Source organism: Hordeum vulgare, chromosome 3H, assembly GCF_904849725.1.
Source record: "Hordeum vulgare subsp. vulgare chromosome 3H, MorexV3_pseudomolecules_assembly, whole genome shotgun sequence".
In the NCBI taxonomy this organism is placed as follows: Eukaryota; Viridiplantae; Streptophyta; class Magnoliopsida; order Poales; family Poaceae; genus Hordeum; species Hordeum vulgare.
The window spans coordinates 569,903,532-569,924,645 of NC_058520.1; the positions used below are offsets into that span (position 1 = coordinate 569,903,532).

Consider the following 21,114-nt stretch of genomic DNA (forward strand, 5'->3'; position numbering starts at 1 on the left):
GCTCGCTAACTAGTGCTCCCGTTTAAGGTTCAGCATTGCCCTAAGGAACCGTAACAGCGACCCAACATACCGCCAATTTCAGCGAAGAAATAAGTCCCATGTGCTTCCAAATATACTTACATCCGTGTTGAACGGATGGCTTCGTGCCGACGACCCGCGGCCACATGCACGTCGTCACGGGCGACGGGTATCCCCACGCTATATAAGCCCTAGCCATCGCCCAAACGTGACACGCCCACACCACAATCAACTGCCCCACCACACACACGCACGCACGCACACATCAAGCGCAGCTGATCCACCAGTCGGTCGATCCGACATCTAGCTAGCCATGGCCGCCGGGAGGAAGGTGATGAGCAACTCCTCCGGTGTTGCCGCCGCGCTGGTGGTGGCGCTGCTGTTGGTTGCCGCGGCGTCGGGCGCGGCCGGGGCCCGTGTGTGCAACGTGGACACGAACAGCCTGGTGAGCAACTGCAGGTCCTACTGCACGGTGGGCAGCACGGAGGCCAGCCCCAGCGGCGCGTGCTGCGCGGCGGTGCGCGGCGGTGACTTCCACTGCCTCTGCAAGTACAAGAGTGTGCTGCCCAAGGACATCGACGGCAACCGCGCCATGCAGATCCCCGGAAAGTGCGGCTACGGGGCGGTCAACTGCTAGTCGCGCACTACCAGCAGCTCCATTCGCGCCGGTGTGGTCTGCCGGTCGCCGGTTACACGAGTACTGTAGATCATAACGTTGTGGTTTGCTGTCAACTTTGGCTGATCCGATCGTGCTCCTGCGTGGTGGGTGCATGCTCTGTGTTGGCCATGCATGCTACCTATGTATCCTCTTCTGCTTTTCGTAACTCGTAAGCCACATGCATGTTGCTGTGTGTCCACAACTATGTGGCAGAAATAAAACTAAATTTCCCGTGTCTTTCTCTTCTTCTTTTTCCCGTGTCTTTCTCTAATTATTTCTCCCGCTGTTTCTAAATATAGATCTTTTTTAAAAAATTACTAAAGAACTATATACGAAGCAAAATGAATAAATCTACGATTTAAAGTATGTCTATATATATCCGTATGTAGTCTTCTAGTGAAACCTCTAAAAAAATTTATATTTAGGAACGAAAGAATTATAATTTTTTTAGGATCATCTATTAATAATGCCAATAAGTTTGTTAAAGTTTAGAAAAAAAATATGAATACATTTTCTAAACCTTTGGGTCAACACTGCAAATGATCATAGGACAGAGGTTCATGGGAGAGTCTTCGGGAAATGTAAACAAAATTTAGTAAGGTATGTATAATGGAATCACTAATTGAGGGGTATCCTTGTAAAGAGTGAAATCCAGAAAGCCACCACAATTGTGATGACAATGACCAAAAACCACCACTTTATGTTTTATTAGCAAGATGCACGAAACACGACGTTAATATTTGACAAAGAACACTAAATGCCCCTTGATACAGGTTTTGACATGGGAAATGGCAAACGTGGCAAAGAGCAGAAGACAGGGGTGATGGTCGTTAACGGGCAAGACGTTAAGATGATAGAGGGCTCACACATCAGTTTGTTCCCCATGCTCACTTTTGCCAAGTACGAATTGGGGATGTAGAGCCGAACCACCTGATTACAAATGAGAATGTAGTGGCGAGACACATGGAGATGGGAATTATTCCATAACTATTGATTTCGCCCCGCAGGAGGTGCTGGCGGACTAGTTTTTTTTTCAGGTTCAACCAAGGCTTTGTTAACTCAAATTTCACAAATTGTGGGATACAAAACGGATCATGCGGGGTCGACATCCACATATCTCGCCCTTGATCCAGAGAGTGAGCAAACTTGGCTAGTCTATCGGCGTCATGGTTCGTCGCTCTACTTTCAAAAGAGAAATTACAAGAGAATTGAGTAGCCCTAAGGTTTATTTCAGTGATGATAGCTCCATATCTCGCACTACTTTGTCGATGGATGTCACCAATGACCTGCTTGGAATCGGAAGCGATTATGAAGTTGTGAACGAGGAGGTCAGCGGCAAGGGAGAGCCCTTCCCTGCATGCTAGAGCTTCCAGAGTCGCCACGTCGGTGATGCCGTTGATAACGAGCGCCGAGCTGCCCAAGAAGTTTCATGTCCCATCTATACAGACAGCCGTCGCTGCTCCCTTTCTGTGAACCTTTGAAATTGCAGCATCGACATGGATTTTATCATATCCCGAAGGTGGCGCTTTTGGCTTGACAACAACCAGTTTTGGTGTTGGCTGCTTCTTCACCCCCCGACGAGGTAGCAGACCGAGTTCATGTATGAACCTCGAGATGAACTGGTGGGTTGCAGCCGGACTTTGAAATATCTGTTTATGAATCACTTTCGTCTCGCCCACCATATGGCCTAGAGAGTGACTGATAAGCGGATGAAAGCTTCATGAGAAAGGGAGTTGATCATGGTGAAAAGCCATCGTTTAGCATCCGGTTTAGTCATCTCACATAGATGTTCTGCTAGTTCTCCATCTACTGTTGCCCAAATGCAGTGGGACATCGAGCACTCCAGCAGAGAATGTCACCAAGAGTCGGCTACACCACACATCCCACGGTAGCTCGAGGTCGCCATGTTTCTATGAGCCCGCACATCTTCGGTTAGGATAGATTGCTTGGCAAGCCTCCAGAGAAACATCCTAATCTTCCCAGGAACATGGGTGTGCCAAAGTTTCTTCCATGAATCAGCATCTCTAGCCGAGCTTCATGAACCTAACGATCTGTCCAGCCATGCCCCCTACGATATTTGGTTTCTATCATCATTCGATAAGCGGATCTTACCGAGAAGCATCCATTCTTCTCAAAAAAACCATGTACACGTGTCCGAGATATTGCTGGTACACAACGGAATCTCCAGTATTGCAGCAACGTCAATGGGAAGACAAACTTCTTCCAACCTAGCTATATTCCATGTGGCTGATGTGGCATCGATCAGTTCAGCAACCAACTAGGGAGGGTTATCAGTTCGAGCACCATAGGGCCTCATCATCTCCTTGCGAGGTATCCAATTATCTTGCCACATGTCACTAGAATTACCATTGCCAATTGTTCTGATCAGACCTTGCTTCAAGATATCTCGGCCTTCGACGATGGATCTTCAAACCTGGCTCGGGTGGGAACCTAGCTCGGCTGAGAGGATGGAAGACTCAGGGAAAAAACACTTTTGAGGATTCGAGCACTTATCGACTCACGGTGTTGAAGCATCCTCCAGGATTCTTTAGCTAATAGTGCTAGATTGAATAATTCAAAATCCTTGAACTCCAAACCCCCCATGCTCTATGATTGTATGATCACTTCCCAAGAGACCCAATTAGGCTTGCGCTTTCCATCTTTGCCCCCACCAGAATTTTCGGATGAGCATATCCAGATAGTCACATAATCCTCTTGGCATCTTGAAGCAAGACATCAAAAAAATTGGCACTGCCTGGGCCACTGATTTAACTAAAACCTCCTTTCCAGTTGACGACATTGACTTCTCAATCCAGCCTTGAACTTTGCTCCACAAATGATCCTTCAAGCACTTGAACGCACCATTCTTGGATGATCCCACATTAGAGGGCATCCCAAGGTATTTTGCACTTAAAGTTTCATTTGGAACTTGCAACAGAGCCTTTACCTCTATTTTTGTACTCTCATGGCACTTCTTGCTGAAGAAGATCGATGACCTGTCGTGATTAATCCTCTATCACGAAGCCTGACAGTACGTGTTCAACAGTTGATGAACCTCATTAGCCCCATTTGTACTAGCCTTAAAAAACAGCAGGTTGTCATCAGCGAATAATAATTGATTCACAGGTGGTGCCGAGGCCGCCACTTGTATCCCACCAAGATTGGATAACACATCAATATATTTTAGGAGGCACCAAAAGCTCTCTGCTGCAATCAAGAATGGGTATGGGGAAATTGGGTTTCCTTGTCGAATTCCACGAGAAGGTGTAAACTCATCTAGCTTCTTGCCATTGAATAGGACTGAAATTTCACCGATCGAACCATGCTCATGACAATGGTCACCCGGCATTCAGTGAATCCTAGTTTCAGCATGATCCCTTGGAGGTAGTCTCACTCAACTCTGTCATAAGCCTTCACCATGTCTAGTTTAAGTGCACAGTGGTTGTTCCTCTTAGATTTGTTGTGTTTCATAAAGTGAAGACACTCATAAGTAGTGATAATATTATTAGTGATAAGTCTACCCGGAACAAAAGCCGACTCCTCCTCTGAGATGATATTAGGAAGTACCAGTTTTAGCCTATTAGAAATGACTTTTTACGCTATCTTGTACAGAACATTGCAAAGAGAGATAGGTCTAAACTGTGTCAACGAAGTGGGGTTCTTTACCTTTGGAATCAGAACAAGAATTGTATCATTGATGTATTTTGCAGATTCTGTTCTGTTGATGATGCGAAGGACGATTTCAGTTACCTCTCTCCCGCATACTTCCGAGTGCCGCTGAAAGAAATGGGCTGGAAAACAGTCAGGGTCGGGCGCCTTAGTAGGAAACATCTGAAAAAGAGTCATCTTGATTTCCTCCTGATAGTAATCAGCTTCCAGGATCTGATTCATTGCCGGGGTGCCTTTTGAAGAACTGAATCAACCACGCGGTTCATGTCATGAACATCCTCAGATGAGAACAAGGTGCTGTAAAAATTCGTAACATGCTCTTCTATCTCTGCTGCAACCTCGGTAACCCTCCCGTCTGGCACAACTAGCGACTTGATACGATTCTTTTTCTTTCTTCTACTCGCCCTTAAGTGGAAGAAGTATGTGTTCTTATCACCATGTGTTAACCACTCAATCCGAGCCTTTGACGCCACATAATTTCTTCTCTATTGAACAATTGAACCAGCCTCTCGCAAGCTGATTCTCTAGACTTGAATCTCACGCTTGACATTGCCAGTCACTTTCGATCCCACTGAGCAAGATCTTCGAAGAGCGATCCCAATTTCTCTTTAATCCCTTGAACCGTTCCTCCCTGTCATTGTCCCCAGCTTTGCGCCATCGTAGCCGCCAAGTTTTCATGCGACTCCAACATCACTTCATATCTGAAGGGTCGAGGTCCCACTGTTCCTGCTCGCTCGTCACTCAGGCGGAGCAGCAACGATGCATGATCCAAGGAAGCATCAGTATCATGGCTCAGTTCTGTTTGTGGAGAAGCAAGAATCCAATCTGTCGAGGCTACACATCTGTCCAGCCTGACACGAGTGAATGCCCCTCCTGCGACCTTCTTCTCGAAATTCCATGAATTCCCCTTATACCCTATGTCGGAAAGACTGCAGGTATCCAGGGCATCTCTAAACACATTCATTTGAGCCTGACTGCGGCTGCCAACTCCATCATGTTTATAAGCATGAAGCACTTCATTAAAATCGCCCATGGCTATCTGAGCAAGCAGGCACAATACATCTCATCATGTCCCATGTTTTGTACCTCTCGGGGACCCGAGCCTCGCCATAAACAAAGGTGACGCGAAAGGGATACACCGTCAAGTCCTCAACTTCCATGTCAATGTGATACTGTGAGTAACCAATAACTTTAGCTTTTATTGAATCTCTCTAGAATACACCCAGGCCACCGTTCCTTCCCGAGCTACCAACAGTTGAACCCTAGAGTATTTACCATGTTTTCTACACTAGATCCATCTACCTGAGTTTCAAGGATACATAATATAGAGGGGGCAAAATGCCTCGTCATATCATGAAGTTCTTGAACTGTCGCGAGTTTATAAGCACCACGATAGTTCCAACTTATGATACTCATTGAGCCCGGCGGCGCCCATCTAGTGAGCCCGCCAAGTTTTTTGATACTACTGTCAGGTTCTCTTTAGCTTCAGATGTTGCCTTTGATCTCTTTGGGTCCCTTTTCGGTGGAGGACTGGCCATTGAGAAGCCATGGGATATTACAACAAGATGGTTGTTTTGTTGGCTCTTCTCCTATCGCTCAGCGTTAGCGCCCTTCCCTTAGATCATATTGCTGCTATCTCTCTTCCTGTTGTTGTCCTTCATGTCCACATCGTCGAAATCCTTCGCCAAATCTCCCTCCATGTCTTCCCTGCTAGCATTGTCCGAGTCGGAATTGCGTCCTCCTCGGCGACCTCCCCTACGGCCACGCCCCCTGCCTGGGCCGTGACCTGTCCTCATGAACCATTTAGCTCGGAGTTCCTTGAAGACCAAAGCATACGGGGGTGAATCCCATTGTCATGTTCCTTATAGAGATGCCCGAGCATGCCACAAACAGCGCACCAATCTGGGAGTTTTTCACACTTTACCCTATAGATTTGGCGCTTCGTATCCCGTATCATGGACACAACGTTCTTGAGTGGCTTCGTGACATTGATTCGAACCCGCACACGATAGAAGTTGCCCGCGAAATCTTGGGATGGAGTTTCAGTGAACAACACCTCTCCCACCTTGGTCGCTAGTGCAGGAACTAGATGGGCATAGAGGTGAGGGCGTCATGGATCTGGATCCAAATTTCGATGGAGTCCAGATTGTTCATCGATGGTTTTGTAACCCCCACCATATTCCTTGATGATAACAGCATCGACTCAGAAGTTTCATGGTCCATCTTGCATCACTCTTTCCTAGTCCCCGAGGCATGAAAACTGGATGGTGTATAGATTTTCTTCTAGCGGCCTGAACTTTGCCTCCTGTGCTAGATCCCAGGCCACGCGCATGTTTCTGAAGAACCAGGTCTGGCTATAGGTTTGTTGGGAGTGAACTCTAGCCACAGCTATCCAGCGGGCGGCCTTCGGTGGAGCATACTTCTCATCGAAGACGACGTCATCCAGATCCTCTTCACGGAGGCCTAATTCCTTCATCATCCTGTCGACGTCACCGATCTCAGTTGATCCCGATGCGTCTCGTGAAGCCATGAGATTCCTAACCTAAGAAAGGTCGACCGGGTTTTGTAGAGGAACCCTAAGTCCGTCGCTACCCCGGCAGCCCAGCCCAGCCCCTCGTGGTCCAAAGGCCACCGACGGAGCGAGGAGGCTCCGGAGATTCGGCGGCAGGGAAGGTTAAAACCTCATCGGTGACGCAATCACCTCCGGAGGGGGAGAAACCCTAACGTGAGGGAAAGGGGCTATTTGTGTTTTTGCCGGCGGACTAGTTGATCCCTGTATATATATAGCCCATCACATTCGTAAAAGTCCATGAGGGTCTAACCATATATCCTTATTATTTGACGCTTCAGGCACCTAGTTGTCGTCAAAGCGCTCACAAGGAGGCTCGTGTGCCACAACCCATATAGTAGTCCATCCCTCGCCAAGCTCACCCGGTCCTTTTTTTGTTTTCTTTTCTGGCTTACTGGTTTAGAAAAAAGCAGCTACCATTACTCTTATAGATTTCAAAAAAATATGAATTTTTAAAAATGGTTTGTTTCTGGAATAGATGATCATAGTTTTAAGAATGCTCATGGATTTGAAAAGGCTAATGAATCTCAAATAATATGATTTTTCGAAATGTTCAACCAGAAGAAATTCATTCAAGAATTTTGAAAAGTAAAAAAACTAATAAAGATAGAAAAACACAGAAAAAGAAAATTTGTGTAAAGCGGAATGGAAGCTTTCCAAAACTGTGACTCTGTGAGAAGCTTACGTGGGCTGGCCCATCTATAACCTATAGCTTGTGCTACGGGTGCCCTCGACCGATAGTGAACTATACGGCGCCTCAAGCGCCAAATAGGATTTCCCCTTGTCCATTGGACATGCAGTATATAATCTCGAGGACAAATGCACCCATATGAACAGTAAATTCCTAAAAATATTTTAAAAAATCTGATATTTTGGTTATGAACTTCAACAAAAGTTCTAACATTCCTGCAGAATCTCACTTTGAAAAGACATACATGCAGTCCTGTAAAAGGGCGAAATTTAGGACTAAAAATATGCATTTTCGAGCACTCATTTTCGGGTTTTTGCTAAACACCCCGACAAATGTCTTTCCGGGACGAAATTTTGCTGGATGTTCATCTGCAAAACAAATCAGATTTTTTTTTACTATGTTTTCGGAATTTACTGTTCATGCAGTGCAATTGTGCTCGAGACCAGATTAACACTTGCGTTGCCATCTTCCTTCTCATAGGCTATCAACAGTTGCTGGCCAGTTGCTTCGTTTAGCCCAAGTTAGGGCAGTTAGCCCTTCTTGAAATCCCTCCATCATTATTTTTGTTGAAAGAAACGGCAACTGCCGTTGTTTCATATATTAAGCAGAGAGAGGATGACAAATGCGTTCATGATCAATTGATCATGGTGGATTACAAGTTTTTGGTGAGGTATCACCAACGACAGAGCTATCTTGCAATTTGAGGTGAAAAAATGGCACACCTTCCAAGAGTGAAATCTTGCAATTTGAGGTGATTGAGACTTAAAAAAAAGGGACTTTCAAAGACTAGGAATTTGCAAAAGCTATTTTTTCAAGTTGTGTGTGCGCTGCGGCACAGATCCTCTGTTGTAACAACATTGTAGTTGCAGTCGTTGTCGTGTGGAGCCGACCCTATGTATTATCTGCACTACTGCACCGTGGTATCCCAACCCATGCATCTGATGCTGTATCAATCACTTTATGATACACCGGCGACAAAGAAGATCACAAACCTTTGCAACCCCATGATAAAGCTTGCCACTTGTTCAGATCCAATAGTATCATTTCTGCCCCATGTCAGAGTGATTATAACTCGATCGACTCAGAAATACCTGTGCTTGAAGAATAGCAAAAGCCGTATCGATGCATAGCACATACTGTTATCAAATTGTGTTTGTGCCTGTTTGTATGGCAGTTGAGCTGTTGTGGCCGTGTAGGTATGCAATAAGTGTAACACACTAACGCTCTACCGAGTACACATGGGTTCAAATTCTGGTATCGCGACACCAGAATGATGGCAAAATATGGATTTTGTGAATGTCTTTTAGTCGGGCGCCATATCCTTGTGATCCGTGGGGCTCAAAACAACGGAGTCCCCTTTGGCACGACAGGGTGGAATGCAGATCCCCGCTGCAAATATGCTTAGGCAGCGTAAATTAGTCCAGTAAGTTCTTGGGATTGGGAGCAAAGAACAATTTACACGCTGCCAAAATGTCCTGACTTGGGCAAACAGTACCCACTTGGCTATTTTTCAGATTGGACCAAGATCTTGACCCAGTTGGCGTCTCGTGACCGCCAGCATTGGTCCTCTCCCGGTGGTAGCCACTGCTCTGTACTGAAAGCAACCACAGCTGAGCACTGCCCATGTCCACGGCCAGCCAGTGCATCTTCTTCAAGGAAAAAAGGGAGGAGAAGAAGAAGCACACAAACAATATGACCAAACGCACCCCGCAGATCCCGAGCTTCCGAGAATTGCTCTCTGCGACTGCTGCTGCAAGAAATCGCCAGACTGCGCGCGGTACGGCTCTGGACACTGTCCCAGAATCCAGAGGCAAACCCACGCCCGCCGTGCTGAAGGAGGAGAGGAGAGCTAGAGAAGAAAACAAGAGCAAGGCTCGGAGAAACGCAGAAATCCAAGCACCTCCGCCAAGCTGCTCTCTCCGAAATGCAGAACCCAAGCATCTTCACCCCAGCTGCTTTTCCAGTTCCCCTGGCATACAGACATACACCTCTGCGTGTTCAGAGATGATGATACGCCATACCTGTGTGCTCTGCTTCCCCTTGGCTTTCACCGCCATCACTACCCAAGCATCCTAGGCAGGTAGCTCCTTGAAGCATGTTTCTTCTACTGAATATAAGTTTCCATTTCTCACTTAGAGACTCCTTGAAGCATCTTCTTTCGCCGACTATTAGGTTTACTACTATTGCCGCATAGATTTTGCGCACTGTATCCGCCGTTTCGATGTTACATATGATTGGCGCAAATAATTGGCCCATCTTCCCTACATGGTCTGGCTCTGCTCTGTTGAACACAAGGAACAAAAAGAGGTGAGCAGAACGGCTAATGAAGCACATTATTTGAGTCCTTAACTTCAAAACTGGGATAAAGAAAATAAGATGGGTGCAGAGAAGGCACATGTGTGGTGAGAAGGGACAAAGGTGATGCGGTGCAAAAACAATGCAAGGACGGTCCCCCGTTGCTAAGTTTCAGAGGCCTCTGTTATCCCGTGTGTGCGTGCATACGAGAGAGAGAGAGAGAGAGAGCGGAGCGGAGCCACCTGTTGGTGGTCACCTCAGTCCCCACCGCGCCCCTGTCTACACCATCGTCTGCATGGTATGGCACAGGGATATGCATACATATGCTAGGCAACAGCGGAGCCACAAGGCAACGCACACATACGCACAAGAGCTCTTGCGGTATATTGCACCCGTCTGCCATCTATATAGCCTCTAGCATTTGCTCCCTTAAGCAGTTTCTCTAATTACAAGCACACCTCCATTCCATCCTCCCATTCCCTATCCATCTTCCCATTCTGGAGAAGGGGGGGTTATGGCCAGTGGTAGCCCCACAACTACCTCGAGCTCCCTGCTCCTCTTCTTCCTCCTCTCTTGCTTGCTCGTCGGCCAGGCTCTCTGCAACCAAGGACGCCATGGCAGCATCTCAGGTTTCACCTCTTCACTACAAATACCGAGTATTCTTTCTCTGTTCTTGCATACGAATGGCTTGTTTTCTTTTATCCTTTCTTTAGTGTGCATATGTTCACTATGTATCACTTCAACCTACTGTACATGTGCAGACTATGGAGAACAATATGCTCACCAGGGATTAACTGAAGAACATATGGAGTTGCAAGAGAACATCAAGGTACATATGCCATCTAGTTAATACTAAGAGCTTTTCTTATAGGTGTCTAATGTTTTCAGCACATGATAAATAATGTCTGAATAAAGATTCTGTAAACTTCAAATTGCTTGAAATACTGCGTACCTGTCTATGGAGTTTTTGGTAAGCGGCTAGAAGAGTATACAGTAGTCACTTGCCTCCTTCCTTACTCCTACAGTACGAGAAGTTCTAAGAACAAGAGCATGGGTGCGGGATATGAAAGTTTATTCGGAAAATGGGGCCCATGACATGGCCATCTGAAAGCAACAATACCTAACATGATGTTCACATGCTTCACAGCAGGGTCTAAACAAGGAGAAACCGCCCAAGTATGCAAGGAGAATGCTCATTGGCTCAATTGCTCCCATATGCACGTACAACGAGTGCAGGGGGTGTCGATCCAAGTGTACCGCTGAGCAAGTTCCGGTGGATGCAAATGACCCCATGAATAGTGCCTATCATTACAAGTGTGTCTGCCACAGGTGATAATTGATGATTAGTAGGAGCTTCTATGATATGATATGTCTTAGTAGAGAGTAGTGGTTTTCCTTCAGCCTCCTCTTCTTTTCCTTCTATTCTCTTTCTCTGTTAAAAGGCTTCTTCTTCTTTTTTCCCTTTTTCTTTTTTATTAGAGGTTGACTAGTAGCAGGCTGGAAGGGCATTTTGTACTGTAAGATGTCTAGTTCAGCTTGTGGACTAGCAATTTTGGGAGTAAATGGTCTGAAATTTTGATATCAAAAGAGCAGCTTGGCTGTGCAAATAACTAGTTTCCTTGTTAATATACTGCAACTAGGAATTAAATCTATAAGCAGACCTCGATGCAGTCTTCTGCTTGACTAGGCTTAGAACTTCAGACTGGATCTTCTGGACTGTTGGCCTCCTACTGTGCAGTGTACAAATGCTGTAAATCTTCTTCTGTTCCACAAGAAGTTTGGCAGTCTCTTCTCTACCCTGGGCATCTTCAGCTCTCCTGGGATTTTGCGCCATCCCTCTTTTCATGTAACAACCACCTGTACAAGGGAGCAGTAGATTCATATTGACAAATTAGAAAAGAAAAAAGAAGGTGACTTCTGTGCAGATTGCATTTCCTCAGCAGAGCAGACTTCATCTGTTGAATTTAACCGACCAGGTCTACTTTCATGTGTGTACCATATTTTTACGCAAAACTTGTAGCATAGGTAATAAACAATCCAGTACGAAGCAGAGCATTTATTTTGCAAGCAGAGAGGCCGCAGGGTGCCTTGTATGCATGCAACACGAGAACAGTAGAAGATTTGTCTCAGTTGGAAATATTTATTACCAATAGCTCTTTTACTGGAGCCTGGAGGGGTAAGGATGATTATATACAACGGGACACTCTGGAGTAACTCATGTATATTTAAATGGCACTGGCAGGTGCCAGTTCAGGCACTACTGTCCGTTGGCAAGTATTGCTCCCTTTAAACCTTTTTTTTCTGCTAAAATAGATTACTACGGTTCTACACAAAGCACTGTTCATCCTATATTCAGATTCTGCTTGTGTGTGATGACCCAGTTGCCTACGGGGCTGGTGTGGATCACTAACAGGGTGACATAGTTACCTGCAGAACCATGCTTACTTTGGTAACCCGCCACCCACGCTCAAGCCCCAGGCTCCGCAGGTTTGTGTTTCCTCTTAATAAATTGCCACATGGTCTAGTTCTTGTTGGTCTCATTTTTATGTTTTACTTTAGTAAGTCCATTTGACCAGTAGACAAGTAGAGCTCACAAAATTCTATAGTGTTTCACCCAATAGAAAGAGGTTAAGGCATGAATTTATAAAGTTAACATACAGCAAAACTATTGGAAGTCTTCAAAATCGACAGGTATTCTGCTTAAAGCCTTAATTATGCCTGTTTGAAAAACAATTCCCTATTCACCAAATGAATTCAGTGAGAATCATGCCTAAAGACAGAGGCGGACAATGTAAATGCTGGCCACCACATTTAAACCGCAATTACAGTTGAACTTAATAATTTCCAAACCAAGAAAACACATAGCATGTAGGGAAATGCTCAAAGCAAGTAAATCGCACTATGCTGACCATGGACCGATTACACGTGAAGAACTGAGGGTAGCAGCTTTACCATTTGCTCCTACTGTAGCTTCAAATGGCTTCAGGACCAGCATGTAGATCTCCTAAAAAGACAATGAGAAAAAAGAAGATCAATCCAGTTGTATCCTGAGAGGGACATTACAGAAGAGGGTTCCTAGGGTGAGAGGAATAAAAAGCTGCGGTGCGGTGGCCCTAGTGCTACCCTCTAGCGGTAGAAGCAGGTCAGCATTTTTCTTAAGAAAACAACGAGAGGTCTCCTGTGAAGTGGCCCTGCAAAACATTCACATGGAAGTAAGCAGGAGGATCCATCTCGAGCTATTTTGTTTTGCACAATACATGGGTTGCAGCTCCTTCATATCAAGGCCTGCAGGTTGTGCTCATCATAGTTAATGCTATTATATATTTATATTGTGATCTATGCTAAAGCATGCTTCTAGATCGGCAGCATACAGGACATAAAAAAAATGGCCAGCCAATTTTGACATCACTAAGGTTAGGAAATTTGCCTATGGCCATCCAAGAGAATCTCTGGTCAGGAAACTGGATTCAGAACAGCTTTGTAATGTGGAAAAGAATGAATTTGACATGACGCCAAAGAATTCACGTAAAGATAACATGGTTGGTCTTTGCACTTTTATGCTTAGATGGCCATTCCTACTATATTTCACATTTCCATCTATTCTCATTCAAACGTAAAATAATGATCTAGAAAGTAGACAGAAATAGCTGGCGACATTGACAATTGGACTTGCTGCATACTATCTTGATGACGTCAGCCTTCAATCCGAGTTTCACTTTTCTTCATTCTGATGATGTCAAAGACCAACTCAACAGAGGTTCAGAGTCTTTTTATTAAGATCACACTTGTGGTTAAGCCTGAAATCGTTATTACAAACCTCATGATCATCAACTGGTTACCCCAAACTGTTTCTTACCCATTAAAACTGGCTGAAAGAAGGGGTAAAAACATCAAGCTCAGATCGACTTAACAATTCAACCAATATGTTTTATATAGTAAACTATGAAGGTTGAAATCAGTTACCTCCGTGCAAGTAAGTCAATGAAAGCAAAATGGACCACCATCCCATGGATCTCAAGATCTCTGCGTTTCGGAACCCCTTTAGTCAGTCTGCAACTAAGTCCAGTAAAATGAATACAAAGAAAGGCATGGACCAGTGTGCAAGTAACTAAGCACCCATTTGGCTGTTATATCGATAGACCTTGGGAGGTAACTCTTCCAACAGCGTAATTAACTATCAGCTGCAATTTTCGATCATGTTGATATCTCGAAAGTCCTCTGGGAAATAAGCCATAGCTCCAACCAAAAACTTTGTTTTCCTGAAACCAATAAAGTGTGAAAATATTAGGAGGACTAACTTGGATTCGGACACCAAAAAAAGGCAACAGTAGCAATTATGTTTTTATCATCTGGAAACTCACATTTGCAAATGTTTGTCATGACAAGCAGCTTCAGAAAGAAACCCTGGGACACTGAGTTTTCAAGAGCTCCATCCAGCAATGTAGCATTTCATGCCAAGAATTTTCAATCAACAAACAGGCATCACGCCAAGGGATTAAACACAATTTCGGTGCAACAGAGCATTCAAGCAGATGCTACCATGTTAGATAAATTCCACAGCATCATGTAAATTTCATCCTTATCAGGATGTGAACTGCCTCCATTCACAAACTCGTGTATTTGTCCATCCGCCTCAATCACACTCCTTCCAATGTCCTTCTTCATCCCTTCAGCACTCATCAATCTCCTAATCCTCGAGACACCATCCCACATTGCTTCATCAGCATAGATATTCGACAGAAGAACATAGACTCCAGAGTCATCTGCTCCAAGACTTGCTAGGCGTTCAACTGACAGCTCAGCCAGCTCGACGCACCTATGACTTCGGCAGGCAGCAAGCAGAGATCCCCATAATTCTGGAGTTGGTTCCATGGGCATTGTCTCTATGGCATGCCTAGCCTGATTCAAATGTCCAGCACGGCCAAGGAGATCAACCAATGCACCATAGTGTTCAACCTTTGGATCTATCCCAAAATCCTTCTTCATTCTATGAAATATCTGTAAACCCTCTGAGACCAACCCAGCATGTGTGCATGCAGTCAGCACGGCAAGTACACTAAGATCATCCATTGGTGCTCCTTCAGACTCCATTTGGCAGAAAAGCTTGACAGCATCAAGTCCGCAACTATGAGTTCCAAGTCCAACAATCATCACATTCCATGTAACCACGGTCTTGTCAGGCATGCTTTCAAAGATCAACATAGCGAGATCCAAGCGTCCACATTTCATGTACATATCTATCAGAGCTGTCTTCACCACAACATCGAATAGAACCTTCTTCTTCTCCAAGTAAGAGTGCAGCCACCTGCCTTGCTCCAGAGCACCCAGCTGTGCGCAAGCCGTGACAGCCCCAACTGTAGCGACCCTATCAGGCCTGATACCGGACCTTAGCATCCGTCGGAAAAGTTCCAAAGCCTCCGAAGGCTCCCCACACCTGACATACCCGTCGATGACGATGCTCCATGAGATCACATTCCTCTCAGGCATTTCATCGAATAGCACCGTCACCTCATCCATCCTCCCCTGCCTAGCGTATCCATCGATCATCGAGTTCCAGCACACCAGATCCCTCTCGGTCATTTGATCAAACAACTCGCGCGCACGGTCTACACCTCCAGGCCGCTTCCCGTAGGCATCAATCATGGCGGCCCAGGAGAACGCGTCCCTATGCGGCATTACGTCGAACAGCTCCTGGGCCAGCTCCAACTCGCCGCATCCGACGTACCCCGCCACCATGGAGTTCCACGAAACGAGGTCCCGCGCGCCGTCATCGAACACCTTCCGTCCGGAGCGGCAGTCCCCGGTCCTGCAGTAGAAGCTGACGAGCGCGTTCCGCGTGAACAGGTCGCGATCCAAACCCCTCCTCACGGCCTCGGCGTGCACCAGCAGTCCGATCCCGCAGCCGGGCGCCTTGAGGACGGCGGGGAAGGTGTAGGCGTCGGGGTCCACCGCGCTACGGCGCATGCGCACGAAGTAGGCGAGGGCCCTGCGGGGGCTCGCGGAGGCGTGGAGGCGGATGAGGGTGTTCCAGGGGAAGGCGTGGCCGGAGGCTGCCGGAGGGAGGCGGGCGAAGACGGCGTCGGCGTGGGCCGCCGCGGAGGCGGACGCGAGCGCGAGGAGGAGGAGGTTGGAGAGGCGGATTGGGGAGGCGGCGAGGTGGCCGGAGGTGAGGAGGAGGGCGTGGCACTGGAGCGCGTGCGAGGCGGTTGTGCCGCAGGCGCGGAGGCGGGAGAGGAGGATCGAGAGCGCGAGCGGGGGCGGCGGAGAAGAAGGCATGGCGATCGAGTTTGAAATTCTGAAACGACCGAGCTGTTCCACTTTTGAGCCGCACCAGCGCACAACACACAGCACACCACAGCACAGCACATCGCTCTACACACCACAACACGTATTGAAGTGGGCGCGTGCTCCGGATCAACCGGAAATCAGCCGTACAATCAGACCCTCCCAGCCGTACGATACACTCCCATGGTTGCAGCTTCGTGGCAATCGCTGCGCAACATCGATCGGACCCGGCGGCGTTTCATTGTAGCGTCGACGACGCTTCATTGCAACCCCGTCGAAGCTTCATCGGCTCCGACGACGCTTTATTGCAACCTCGACAATGTTTCACTACAGCGCACAACCGACGCGGCGGGTTCCATCGCAGCAGCCGACGATGCTTTACTGTAGCTCCTTGACGGCCGCCGACGAAAAGCTTCAGTTCAGCGCCACCCGCCGCACGGCGGTCTCCGATGAAGGCTTCACAGCAGCGCCCCATCGCGCGTCGGAGCTTCATGGCCGCACCGCTGCCCCGTCGAAGCTTCATAACAACACCCTGTTGCCCGTCGGCGAAAGCTCCACTGCAGCGCCGCACCGCTGCCCTTGTTGAAGTTTCACTGTAGCGCGACAGCGACGGCGGATGCTGCAACGCAATTGTGCGGCGGAGATGCACGAGGAGGTGTCGTCCTCCTCCTCCTCTAGTTCAGAGCAGCAAGAATTGTTGTGCGTGTGACAAAAAGACGTGTGGTTGAGAGCTTCCTCGGTCGGGGATAAGAAAGAGAGGTAGGGAAGGGAGATGTGATGCGCAGGACGCGTGACAATCCATGAGCGAGGCTTACGCTTTGAGATAGATCAGTCGGCTGATTTAGATAGTTTTCCAAAACTTTTGAAGCCATCCCACTCCGTACTTTAGACGGAGCTGTCTTATAGGCATTGGGGTCAGTTGACTTAATGAAATTTAAAAATCCTTCACTAATTTAGTATTAATCACTGACATTTATAGAAGGATGAACATGTACATGATTCCAATTAAAAAAAATTATAGCTTTGTCCCTGCAAGGAAAAAAAATACTTCGGATGAGACACCGAGGTAGATCACATGGATCGAACTTGGGTGGGTTGCATGGCCACTATCGACCCCAACTATCAAGCCACGGCTCGTCCTCATGACCAACTATTCTTGAGATCGAATCGAAAACTATTTTTTTCTTAAATTAAGTTAGAAATCAATCAATGCCGCGCTAGAGTTTGAATTTATTTTTCTCGTTGCTTATCACCTCTTCGCCTTGCCCTCATCTGCGGGGCAGCGGTAGTACGTCATGAAGATGGTGTATGGGTTATCGTTTCGGTGGCCATTTGAGTCAGAGGAGGGAGCACGGCGAGGCGTTGGGCGGCGCGGGCTTTCTGTTGGAATTATGCCCTAGAGGCAATAATAAATATATAGTTATTATTATAATTCCTGTATCAAGATAATAGTTTATTATCCATGCTATAATTGTATTGAATGAAGACTCATTTACATGTGTGGATACATAGACGAAACACCGTCCCTAGCATGCCTCTAGTTGGCTAGCCAGTTGATCGATGATAGTCAGTGTCTTCTGATTATGAACAAGGTGTTGTTGCTTGATAACTGGATCACGTCATTAGGAGAATCACGTGATGGACTAGACCCAAACTAATAGACATAGCATGTTGATCGTGTCATTTTGTTGCTACTGTTTTCTGCGTGTCAAGTATTTATTCCTATGACCATGAGATCATATAACTCACTGACACCGGAGGAATGCTTTGTGTGTATCAAACGTCGCAACGTAACTGGGTGACTATAAAGATGCTCTACAGGTATCTCCGAAGGTGTTAGTTGAGTTAGTATGGATCAAGACTGGGATTTGTCACTCCGTGTGACGGAGAGGTATCTCGGGGCCCACTCGGTAATACAACATCACACACAAGCCTTGCAAGCAATGTAACTTAGTGTAAGTTACGGGATCTTGTATTACGGAACGAGTAAAGAGACTTGCCGGTAAACGAGATTGAAATAGGTATGCGGATACTGACGATCGAATCTCGGGCAAGTAACATACCGAAGGACAAAGGGAATGACATACGGGATTATACGAATCCTTGGCACTGAGGTTCAAACGATAAGATCTTCGTAGAATATGTAGGATCCAATATGGGCATCCAGGTCCCCCTATTGGATATTGACCGAGGAGTCTCTCGGATCATGTCTGCATAGTTCTCGAACCCGCAGGGTCTGCACACTTAAGGTTCGACGTTGTTTTATGCGTATTTGAGTTATATGGTTGGTTACCGAATGTTGTTCGGAGTCCCGGATGAGATCACGGACGTCACGAGGGTTTCCGGAATGGTCCGGAAACGAAGATTGATATATAGGATGACCTCATTTGATTACCGGAAGGTTTTCGGAGTTACCGGGAATGTACCGGGAATGACGAATGGGTTCCGGGAGTTCACCGGAGGGGGGCAACCCACTCCGGGGAAGCCCATAGGAATTTGGGGGGGTCACACCAGCCCTTAGTGGGCTGGTGGGACAGCCCACCAATCCCCTATGCGCCAAGGAAGAAAAAATCAAAGGAAAGAAAAAAAAAAGGAAGAAGTGGGAAGGGGGAAGGACTCCCTCCCACCAAACCAAGTAGGACTCGGTTTGGGGGGGGGGAGAGTCCTCCCCCCTGGCTCGGCCGACCCCTTGGGGATCCCTTGGACCCCAAGGCAAGGTCCCCCTCCCTCCTCCTATATATATGGGGCTTTTAGGGCAGATTTGAGACGTTTTTCTCACGGCTGCCCGACCACATACCTCCATAGTTTTTCCTCTAGATCGTGTTTCTGCGGAGCTCGGGCGGAGCCCTGCTGAGACGAGATCATCACCAACCTCCGGAGCGCCGTCACGCTGCCGGAGAACTCTTCTACCTCTCCGTCTCTCTTGCTGGATCAAGAAGGCCGAGATCATCGTCGAGCTGTACGTGTGCTGAACGCGGAGGTGCCGTCCGTTCGGTACTGGATCGTGGGACTGATCGCGGGATTGTTCGCGGGGCGGATCGAGGGACGTGAGGACGTTCCACTACATCAACCGCGATCTCATATCGCTTCTGCTGTACGATCTACAAGGGTACGTAGATCACTCATCCCCTCTCGTAGATGGACATCACCATGATAGGTCTTCGTGCGCGTAGGAAAATTTTTGTTTCCCATGCGACGTTCCCCAACAGTGGCATCATGAGCTAGGTTCATGCGTAGATGTCTTCTCGAGTAGAACACAAAAGGTTTTGTGGGCGGTGATGTGCGTTTTTCTGCCCTCCTTAGTCTTTTCTTGATTCCGCGGTATTGTTGGATTGAAGCGGCTTGGACCGACATTACTCGTACGCTTACAAGAGACTGGTTTCATCGTTACGAGTAACCCCCTTTGCTCAAAGATGACTGGCAAGTGACGGTTTCTCCAACTTTAGTTGAATCGGATTTGACCGAGGAGGTCCTTGGATGAGGTTAAATAGCAACTCATATATCTCCGTTGTGGTGTTTGCGTAAGTAAGATGCGATCCTACTAGATACCCTTGGTCACCACGTAAAACATGCAACAACAAAATTAGAGGACGTCTAACTTGTTTTTGCAGGGTATGATTGTGATGTGATATGGCCAACAATGTGATGTGATATATTGGATGTATGAGATGATCATGTTGTAATAGAAATATCGGCTTGCATGTCGATGGTACGGCAACCGGCAGGAGCCATAGGGTTGTCTTTATACTAACGTTTGTGCTTGCAGATGCGTTTACTATTTTGCTAGGATGTAGCTTTAGTAGTAATAGCATAAGTAGCACGACAACCCCGATGGCAACACGTTGATGGATGATCATGGTGTGGCGCCGGTGACAAGAAGATCGTGCCGGTGCTTTGGTGATGGAGATCAAGAAGCACGTGATGATGGCCATATCATGTCACTTATGAATTGCATGTGATGTTAATCCTTTTATGCACCTTATTTTGCTTAGAACGACGGTAGCATTATGAGGTGATCTCTCACTGAAATTTCAAGACGAAATTGTGTTCTCCCCGACTGTGCACCGTTGCTACAGTTCGTCGTTTCGAGACACCACGTGATGATCGGGTGTGATAGACTCAACGTTCACATACAACGGGTGCAAAACTGTTGCGCACGCGGAACACTCGGGTTAAGCTTGACGAGCCTAGCATGTGCAGACATGGCCTCGGAACACATGAGACCGAAAGGTCGATCATGAATCATATAGTTGATATGATTAGCATAGGGATGCTTACCACTGAAAGTACTCTCGACTCACGTGATGATCGGACTTGGGATAGTGTAAGTGGATCATGAACCACTCAAATGACTAGAGAGATGTATTTTTTGAGTGGGAGTTTAGCATATAATTTGATTAAGTTGAACTCTAATTATCTTGAACATAGTCTAAGTCCACTTTGAATATATTTTGTGTTGTAGATCATGGCTCACGCAAGTGTCATCCTGAATTTTAATACGTTCCTAGAGAAAGCTAAGTTGAAAGATGATGGAAGCAACTTTGTAGACTGGGCTCGTAATCTTAAGCTAATCTTACAAGCTGGAAAGAAGGATTATGTCCTTAATGCTGCGCTAGGAGATGAACCACCCGCTACGGCTGATCAGGATGTTAAGAACGCTTGGTTAGCGCGTAAGGAGGACTACTCAATAGTTCAATGTGCAGTCTTGTATGGCTTAGAACCGGGACTTCAACGTCGCTTTGAGCGTCATGGAGCATTTGAGATGTTCCAGGAGTTGAAGTTCATCTTTCAGAAGAACGCCCGGATCGAGAGGTATGAGACCTCCGATAAATTCTATGCTTGCAAGATGGAGGAAAACTCGTCTGTCAGTGAACATGTGCTCAAAATGTCTGGGTACTCAAACCGTCTAGCTGAACTGGGGATTGAACT

At 46.8% G+C, this 21,114-nt stretch overlaps 3 protein-coding genes and 1 long non-coding RNA gene across 5 annotated transcripts; 2 read left to right on the plus strand and 2 right to left on the minus strand.

Annotated features, from left to right (window-relative positions):
• Positions 1–237: 237 nt before the first annotated feature.
• LOC123440677 (protein MEN-8-like) lies at positions 238–913 on the plus strand. Its single transcript, XM_045117235.1, has one exon. It carries the CDS (start codon positions 332–334, stop codon positions 653–655), a length of 324 nt encoding a protein of 107 aa, XP_044973170.1. The 5' UTR covers positions 238–331; the 3' UTR covers positions 656–913.
• An 8,061-nt stretch (positions 914–8,974) lies between these two features.
• LOC123445191 lies at positions 8,975–11,113 on the minus strand. Its single transcript, XR_006631060.1, has 3 exons — positions 11,021–11,113; positions 10,853–10,919; positions 8,975–9,886 (listed from the first exon to the last, which is right to left on the minus strand). It is a non-coding gene; the product is annotated as an uncharacterized LOC123445191 (long non-coding RNA).
• LOC123445190 (EPIDERMAL PATTERNING FACTOR-like protein 9) lies at positions 9,880–11,487 on the plus strand. 2 transcript variants are annotated; one of them, XM_045122144.1, is made up of 3 exons: positions 9,880–10,529; positions 10,662–10,729; positions 11,048–11,487. In XM_045122144.1, exons 1-3 carry the CDS (start codon positions 10,415–10,417, stop codon positions 11,231–11,233), a joined length of 369 nt encoding a protein of 122 aa, XP_044978079.1. In that variant the 5' UTR covers positions 9,880–10,414; the 3' UTR covers positions 11,234–11,487. The 2 variants fall into 2 exon arrangements, with proteins under 2 accessions (XP_044978079.1, XP_044978080.1); XM_045122145.1 differs by having other exon boundaries at positions 11,051–11,487.
• A 1,875-nt stretch (positions 11,488–13,362) lies between these two features.
• Positions 13,363–16,226, minus strand: LOC123445189 (pentatricopeptide repeat-containing protein At3g29230-like). Its single transcript, XM_045122143.1, has 3 exons — positions 14,262–16,226; positions 13,864–14,159; positions 13,363–13,769 (listed from the first exon to the last, which is right to left on the minus strand). The coding sequence occupies exon 1, from the start codon at positions 16,174–16,176 to the stop codon at positions 14,425–14,427; it is 1,752 nt and encodes a 583-aa protein (XP_044978078.1). The 5' UTR covers positions 16,177–16,226; the 3' UTR covers positions 13,363–13,769; positions 13,864–14,159; positions 14,262–14,424.
• Between the last annotated feature and the right edge of the window lie 4,888 nt (positions 16,227–21,114).

Excerpts from the sequence above, each read along its gene's own strand:
- LOC123445190 (XM_045122144.1), top strand. The coding sequence starts at position 10,415 with ATGGCCAGTGGTAGCCCCACAACTACCTCGAGCTCCCTGCTCCTCTTC. Across the intron at positions 10,530-10,661 it reads ACGCCATGGCAGCATCTCAG|ACTATGGAGAACAATATGCT; the intron begins GTTTCACCTCTT and ends GTACATGTGCAG. Across the intron at positions 10,730-11,047 it reads AGTTGCAAGAGAACATCAAG|CAGGGTCTAAACAAGGAGAA; the intron begins GTACATATGCCA and ends CATGCTTCACAG.
- LOC123440677 (XM_045117235.1), top strand. The coding sequence starts at position 332 with ATGGCCGCCGGGAGGAAGGTGATGAGCAACTCCTCCGGTGTTGCCGCC.
- LOC123445189 (XM_045122143.1), bottom strand. The coding sequence starts at position 16,176 with ATGCCTTCTTCTCCGCCGCCCCCGCTCGCGCTCTCGATCCTCCTCTCC.